The 8,476-nt window shown below is 41.2% G+C and overlaps 1 protein-coding gene across 1 annotated transcript; it reads right to left on the bottom strand.

Annotated features, from left to right (window-relative positions):
- Positions 1-4,417: 4,417 nt before the first annotated feature.
- Positions 4,418-5,906, bottom strand: LOC102996973 (protein BEX2-like). The gene is made up of 3 exons (XM_007120194.2): positions 5,817-5,906; positions 5,371-5,455; positions 4,418-5,043 (listed from the first exon to the last, which is right to left on the bottom strand). Exon 3 carries the CDS (start codon positions 5,036-5,038, stop codon positions 4,652-4,654), a length of 387 nt encoding a protein of 128 aa, XP_007120256.1. The 5' UTR covers positions 5,039-5,043; positions 5,371-5,455; positions 5,817-5,906; the 3' UTR covers positions 4,418-4,651.
- Between the last annotated feature and the right edge of the window lie 2,570 nt (positions 5,907-8,476).

The following is an 8,476-nucleotide window of genomic DNA, read 5'->3' as shown; positions in this document are numbered from 1 at the left end:
AAGTGAAACTAAGGGAGGTTGAGCAACTTTGTTTAAGGTCACAAAACTTGTAAGTGATGATGCCAATATTTGAACTAAAGTCTGCCTGACTCCAGTCTGTGCTTTTACAAACACTCCTTTAAATTGCCTAGGAGTATCCATGTCTAGGTAATCTACCAGTCTCCGCCCCCCCCCAACTAAAGTCTGCCTGACTCCAGTCTGTGCTTTTACAAACACTCCTTTAAATTGCCTAGGAGTATCCATGTCTAGGTAATCTACCAGTCTCCCCCCCCCCGCTCTACACACACACACACACACACACACACACACACACACACACACACACCTCTAGTCCTTTTTCTGTTATCCTGTTTCTTTTTCTTTTATCTTTCTCTTCCTTATGCTCATCCTACATTTCCTTTCCAAAACACATTTCCTTTTCCCATTCTTATCTTTCATTTTCATTGCATAGTATTGTCTCTGTTTTATCCACCTTGATAAGGGAAGCTCTCAGCCAGTGGTGTGCTAAAGCCAGCTCTTACTGGCTCAGGACAGTTAATTATACATATCTCTTCTGTACTTTGCATTAAGTGACATCATGTTAGTAGCTGAAAATCAGCTGTAGTAGGAGTATTTACACAATGGAAATAAGCTGACACTCCACATAGTTTACTGGAAACCCAGTTATTTAACATTTAGTTTATCAGCACACCACTGGCTTTAGTACTGGTTACAAATCTGATTTTTTCTGTCTGGGGATCACTGTAGGTGTTAGGTAGCTTATCTGCCCATCTACTTTTCCCTTTGGTTTTGTAAATTCTGTTATTTTCTGGAACCCAAACTTTTACATTAACTCCTTAGCTTATGACATTGATTCATAATGTGTATGGTGAATTTTAGTTCTTTGACATTCAGAAGACAACTTTATTTTCCAGTTATAAATGAAATGAAATTCCTTTTTATTATTTTTAAAGAGATCTATTTTTAGTGCCTTAACTATGCATTAATTGATATCTTTTCTGAATACATTTCCTCACTGGGACAGCTGGATATTATGGTCAGAACCCCCTTCAGCTCATTTTGTTTTAATTTTTGTTCTGTTTTTGCATGTTTCCTTCTCTCTTACGGCACATTTATGCCATCTATTTCATAGTATTTTCCCTTAAAATCTTCTAAAATGTTCCTTGGACTTCTACCTGTTTTAACCTCAAGTCTCTTAAAGGATTTCCAAGACCTTGTTTCTTATGGGCATATTATTATTGTTTTCCTTCCTGGAGCATTTCCATGTTCCTGCTTTCATTGGACAACTCCCAAATGATGCTGATTGGAATACTAGATCTTCACAACTTTTTAGTATCACATTCACAGATAATTTCTTGTGTTATTCACAGAGATGGAAAGCCATGTTCATTATCTATCAGATTTATCCATTTAGAACTCTCAGAGGGTATCCTCATTTTCAAGATTTGAGGTCCTGGGGACCCACAAATTATATTCTCCATGTACTTATCTTTTTTCTTTTTTTGATGCACCATGCAGCTTGTGGGATCTTAGTTCCCTGACCAGGGATTGAACCCGGCCCCAGCAGTGAAAGCGCCGAGTCCTGATGGATAAGCTTTTTCTGTAAATGGTCAGACAGTATATATATTCTTTTGTGGGCCATATAGTCTCTCCTATAAATACTCATCTCTGCCTTGTTCCCCAAAACAGCCATACATAAACCAATGCGTGTGGCTGTGTTCTTTTTTTCTTTTTGGCAGCACCGGCAGCTTGTGGGATCTTAGTTCCCTGACCAGGGATTGAACCCGGCCCCAGCAGTGAAAGCGCCGAGTCCTGACCACTGGACCACCAGGGAATTCCCATCCTCCATGTACTTATATTAGTCCTCTGAATTTTGTGTTTCTTGGGAAAAAAAGACTTCTTAAAAACATACTCCATGCCTTATTCAATCAAACTAGATGATAAAATGGTTTCATATACCTGCTTGTTCATCCTGTTATCTCAGTCCTACATTTCCTCTAACCGTAAGAGCACTTTTTTTTGTAGGTATTTACTCAACCACAGGAATGATTAGTAATATGATGATTTATACCTGCATCTTTCCAACATTGCCAGCCTGACAGCTACTTTTTCTATCCAATGCTTTTCTTTCTGGAGTTAAACAGATTATTTGGGCAAATTTGATTAAATATAACTGTTTTCCAATACTTCTGCAAAATGCAGGTGTCAGAATCTCAAATGACTGTTTTGGGTTATGAAGTTGTCTGTGTAATGCCCCTTTCTGACCCTGACTCTACCCTATATTTTCATTGCATAGAACAGACTAGTTTCTCTCTTAACATTTGCTAGATTTTCAGAATCTGTGGCTTCAGGTCTATGTTGGATATGAGACTCTTTTTCAAACACACACTCTTGTCAGATTCCCAGTAGAAAACTTTACATTAGGTTGTTCCTGTTATTTGCAACCTGACAAGGCCAATAGTGTTGGCCAATTTATTTTTTGTTAACATATACTTTGTGGTTAAAATTTTATATTTTTGTTAGTTTATATAGTTCGGGGTTAAAAAATATGAGACCACTGGAAATTTGAACAATGACTGGATATTAAATAATTGTTTCCCACATTTGTTTGTGATTATGGTACTGTTATGTTTTAAAAGCATCATTAACCTTTAGCGATACATACTGTATCAGCTAACCATTGTTGTGTAACAAATTACCCCAAAATTTAGCAACTTAAAACCACACACATTTATTATCCTAGAGATTCTGTGAATCAGAAGTCTGGGTGTGGCTAATCTGTGTCTTCTGCCTCGGAGTCTTTTACAAATCTGCAATCAATTTGTTGGCCAGGGCCAGGGTCTTATCTGAAGGCTTGAGTAGGGAAGCATCTGTTTCCAAACTCACTTATGTTTTTTGGCAAGATTCACTCCCTCAAGAGCTATAGAACTGAGAGCCTTAGTTCCTCACTTCCTGTTGGCTGTAAGACTCTCAGGTTTTTGCCATATGGGCCTCTCCAACATGGCAGCTTGTTACATCAAAGCCAGCAAGGGTGTAGGGGACAGGGAGAGAGTCTCCTAGCAAGAGAGAAGTCATAATCTTCTGTAATGCAATCACAGAAGTGACATCACATCACTTTTGCTGTATTTTATTGATTAGAAGTACGACAGTGATTTTGCCTACATTCAATAGGAGAGAAAATTAAACCAAGGCATGAATACCATATCCATAAGTAATTTGAAATCTACATATCTTTCTGTCAATGAGAATGTTTTAAGTGCCTCCATTGCATTTATAAGCTCACTGAAGAGTTCTTTGGATCTGGATCTATTATTGGCTTTTATTTCTTTTTTGCACAAGTAATCCATATTCCTTAAGAAAAATGTAGTTTAGTACAAAGAAAAAAAATCACCCAATATCCCTCAAGAGATAACCACTGTTAACTTTTTAGTGTACACACTTTCAATTTTTATGTAGTAAATCTAAAGGTCTTTAAATTTTTCTCATCCTTTGCATTTTAATGCTTCTCTCCATTGAATTCAGATATTCATCTTTATGTTCTTCTAATTATTCTTGTTCCTATTGCAGAATTGAGATCATAGTAAGTATATACACACCAGTAGCCTTTTATATGTTAATGTGCATCAGAATCACCAGGGAAGTTTGTTAAAAGCAAAAGTTCTGGAGCTCCATTCAGTAGATTTGGAGTGGGACATTTTCAAGAAACTCCTCAGGTGATTCTCACACAGGTGGCTGATCAGCATACTTTTAGAAACACTAGGACATTATTAAATAAATTCAGTGTTCCTTTAGAAATTGCAGGTAATCTCCTCTAGAGAACTGAAGTTACACATCCAAGGTTATTTTATTCAGGGATGGAATGAGACAAGAACCCAGAGCTCCTGATTCAATCGTTATTAATCGTACTTTGTTAAGTTTTTGTCAGTCAGAAATCACACCTTGCCTAGCAGAAATTGCAGCCCTGAAGGGGAAGAGGGATGCTGTATTGGGCAGATCTATCTTTGGGGACTCTGCTAAATATTTGAAGGGAAAACTTGAGGGGAGGGGGTTCTTGCCTAATATGTGGGGATGGGGCAAAAATAGGGAAACACAGCTCACACACTCCTGACCTTGTTTCACAGTCATGTAAAGCAAATATAGTTCCTAATTTATAAAGAATTCCTGAGTTTATTCATCTGGCTAAAAGATCCAAATTTAGGGACCAAGTATTTATTGTGACCCTATGGCTCTCATAAAGTCATTAAAAATAGTTTGCATATCTTCTCAAACTAAATTATAAAAGAAAACACATCAAACCATCTCACAGAATTGAGTCCCTGTATTAATCTTTTGGTACATTTAATTTCAGCATTTTTCTCCTCATGTATTAGATAAATATGAGATTTGAAATAAAAAAGAATACATAGATTGCTTTTTAAAACTGCTTTATTAACTTCACAATATATAATAAGCATCTTGCCATGCAATAGGTAAAATTCTTCTGCTAACAATCTTACAGACTGGGTCAAAAACACATTCAACTAGAAGCTGGTAATATGAGACCCACCAGAAATGAGTGGCATCAACAGGTTTGCAACAAAGGTACATCATGAACATGTAAGTTTAGGAAGCAGGTGTGTCTCCCTATTAACTTCAGGGAGAACATCAGGATTTAAGGCATAAGGCAAAACTCATCATGATGGTCATGGTGAGGGGGGTCAGTGCTAACTGCCCGCAGACTATGACTCGACTGCTTTTCCCTCAGCTTTTGCATGAGTTGTCTCATCTCTTCCCCAATCCTTTCCATATTATCCTCTCTCATCCTTGCCTGTGGCTCTTCAAGCCTCTGAGTCATGTCCCATCTATACTGCAGGATGGGCTGCCTAACATGGAACCGCCTATGATTTCCTCCAGGTACACAATATTCACCGGATCCCGAAGGTAGGGCCAAAGGCTCTCCTTTATTAGCAACTTGCTCTTTTTCATCCTTTTTATCATTATCCTCGTTGGCATTTTCCATGTTGATATTTTTCATCACTTGTTCCTCTTTGGACGCCATTGCTCCTAGGAGACAAAAGACAAGAAAAAGTGCTGCATTTTTCGTGGATAGATCAGCACCAAGGACAGAGGCCTGGATAGCATGTGTTATTATCATTATTTTTAATTTCATTTTCCCACCTGAAAGGCTTCATGAGCCCTCTAGGGGGCCCCCAGTCCGAGCTCTCCCCCCCTCAGTTCTTTCCCTCCCTCCTCCCAAGCCCACCATTTTCCCTACAGATCCCTCCCCCAGGCCTCTTCAAACAACAAAGTGGAGGACAGGGCATGGGGAAGGTAGGGAGGGGGTATGACGGGGCTCTGCACCCACCCACACACACCGTCCCCTGCACCGACCTGGGCCTATCCTTGCTGTCTCCTCCTCCTCCCGATTCTCGCTGCAAGTGCGTCGCCACAACACTTGACACTTAGATCCGCCGACCTGCAGAAGGCAGGGATGGAGGGAGCGAGTACTGTCACCAAGCTCTCGGCGCCGAACCACCGCCCCTCACCGCCCACCCCCGACCTGCGTCCACCGCCCCCTTCCCGGGTTCACCATTTCCCTGCAGGAACTCAGGGATGATTTCCCATTGCTCTTAAGTTGCTTTGCGGCCTGGAACCCTGCTGCCCCTGCAACCCTCACCCCAGGGGGCCCTTATTTCTGTTCCCAAGAAAGCAAGGGTGTGGAGAGAGCTCACCGGGACCCGCCGCGGTGATCCCCTGCGCTGAACCCCTGCGCCGGCCTTGGGGGTTGGCTGGCCGCTGCCGCCCAGGCGTCAGCGTTTGGGCCCCGGGGCCCTTACCTGCTCCGCTTCCCCCGGGCCCGATGCCAGCCCGCCGTGCGCAGGGCAGCGGGGAGCTGGTACCCAGACACGAGTGACGACTGCACCAAAGGCTGCGTCGCTCTGCAGCTCGCGGTCACGTGAGGGCTTTGCGTCACCGCGGACCTCGCCCTCAGATCCTCCTCCCCACCCACCCGGGCCGACGGAGAGTTCAACAGGACACTCCCCTCAACCTCCGCACGCAAGATCTCCCCCTACACGCAGCTGTGCGCTAGGTCCGGTTCCTCAGCTTGGTCCTTTCCGATCCGAGGGCCCACAGGCGGCCTCACTGCCCTTATGTTTGGGGTTTGACCTTCTATGGTTACCAGGGAGAGTCTGCATCTCCCTTCCCACCACTCCAAGGCCTTGGTATTGGCTTTGGCACTTTCTGCTTTTTTCTCCTGTTCTCACTAGCTATATATTATTTGCTTCCTAGTAATTTCTCTTTATTTCCTTTTAAAAATCAGTATGCCTCTAAAAAACCCTGAAAATTAGGAAATTTCGTTTTTTGAAAGACATGCTTCGACCTGGGGAAGTAAAAAAAAAAAAAGAAAACTCATTGTTTATGTTCTCTTGCACCACACAGAAAGTATTTTCTTTGGGCTCCACACAACTTCATTTTTAGAATATTCTAGCTTGTTTCAGAATTTTATGGAATTAAAAAAATGGGGGAGATCTTTCTAAACACAGTCGCGATGTTTTGAAAGTTATCTGTGAAGTTAATATTCACGGAGAAGTCTGATTGTCAAATCTTGGCTATTTTATGTAAATAATCTACTTTTATATTCCTTCTGGGACAGATTTCAAGTTTTATTAATAAACATTTATATTTCATTCTACTATAATAAACATTCATTAAATATGGAAAAGCATTTGCTGGCAACTGAAGTAGTCTGCTTAAATTTAACGGCTATTATTAAGATGGTTTTGAAGACCCAAGCAAAGGGAAAAGCTATGAGGCTGATGCAGGTTGAGGGATGCAGAGATAATCGGATCACCCCTGCCCTATCAAGAGGTTGGGAAGGGGCTGGTCTTCCTGCTGCCACATTCCAGAGCCTCTTATTTCCTACATTCAGGCTCCTGATTGTTTCTTACTCCAAAAATATAGATGGACAGGTGACCAAGGTCTTGACCTGAGTAAATTCCTTTGGTTCCTTCCCTCCATTTCTTCCCCCAAATCCTACCTAGTGACTTATCTCCCGGATAGATGAGGGGTTTATTCTCATACTCAAAACCAGATGGGGCTCTTCTACACTTCTGTGGTGGGGGATTACAAGAATTGTAGAAAAGTAATTGCTACAGAGAGAGCCTCCCAGGTCTGCCTGCTCTCTCTTTTTTTTCACCTTGTCCATGTGGAAACCTCTTTGGGACCTTTCTGCTATCTCTCACCTGGCTTTGGAAGTGCAGAGAGTTGAGATCCTCACCCTTACCTCCTCACCTCCAGTGCACTCAGGAAGAACCCAGCCTTGTTGCAAGGTCACTATCTGCCAGTCCATACCCACCCTGATACTCCCTCACTTATGCCAGCGTCCAAGGAACATTCTCTGCTGACAATCCTGAGTAACCTTATATTAGGCATGCAAACATGGAAGTCTGTGGAACACCTTAAATGTTATTCAAAATTATCTGTATGGGAGGTGATTATATATTCACATTTTTGTGGGAAGAGAGGCTATAATTTTTAGAAGATTCTCAAAAGAGCCTGTGGTTCTTTGCCCTTAAAAAAGGTTAAAAGTGTCTATATATGCTGTCTCACTAACTCTAGTCATTTATTCTAACCTTAGACCTGCTTCTTTTCCTTTTGTTTTCTGCCTTAGTATCCACCCATTGGTCAACTCAGAACCAGGCCATCATCCTTGAATCCTTCTTCATTGTCTCTCATATTCAATTAATAACCAAATCGGGCTAAGACTCTATTTATGTCTTTTAATATCAGCATCATGGAGCTATAATCCACATATCATACAATATCCATTTAAAGTGTACACTTCAATGATGTTTACTTTATTCACAGATATGCACAACCATCAACATAGTCAATTTTAGAACATTTTCATCACCTCAAAAAAAACTCAGAAAGTACTCTTTAACTATCACTCTCCTATCCTCCCATCCTCTCCAGGTCAAAGCAACCATACAAAGCAAATTTACTTTCTATCTCTGTAGATTTCCCCATTCTGGACATTTCATATAAATGAAACCATATATAATATGTGTTCTTTTGGGGCTCACTTTTTGATTTAGCATAATGTTTTCATACTTCATGGCAACAATATGATTAATCATTTGAGGAACTGCCAAACTGTTTTCCACAGTGTTGACCCTTTTACATACCTACCAACACTGTATGAGAGTTCTGAATTTGCCACATCCTCACCATTTGTTATCATATGAAATTTTGATTCTACTCATATTAGTGGGCATGAATTGTTGACTGAAAAGCAGTTCACAGCATGATAACTGTCAGTTCAGTTTTATTTGGGGACTTACTGAGGACTGTAGCCTGGGAGACAGCCTCTCAGGTAGCTCTGAGGAACTGCTCCAAAGAGGTCAGGGGAGAGGTCAGTGTATATATACATAATTTCAGTGAAGGAAGTATGTGCAATCAAGCACACATCTCAGTAGAAGGTTGCTGCTAGTCA

The sequence above is a fragment of the Physeter macrocephalus genome, chromosome 21 (assembly GCF_002837175.3).
Source record: "Physeter macrocephalus isolate SW-GA chromosome 21, ASM283717v5, whole genome shotgun sequence".
In the NCBI taxonomy this organism is placed as follows: domain Eukaryota; kingdom Metazoa; phylum Chordata; class Mammalia; order Artiodactyla; family Physeteridae; genus Physeter; species Physeter macrocephalus.
Note: the sequence above shows the minus strand (reverse complement) of the source record. Positions and strands in the feature narration are given on the sequence as shown.

Bases quoted from the DNA above. Each gene is read 5' to 3' on its own strand.
- LOC102996973 (XM_007120194.2), bottom strand. From the start codon at position 5,038: ATGGCGTCCAAAGAGGAACAAGTGATGAAAAATATCAACATGGAAAAT.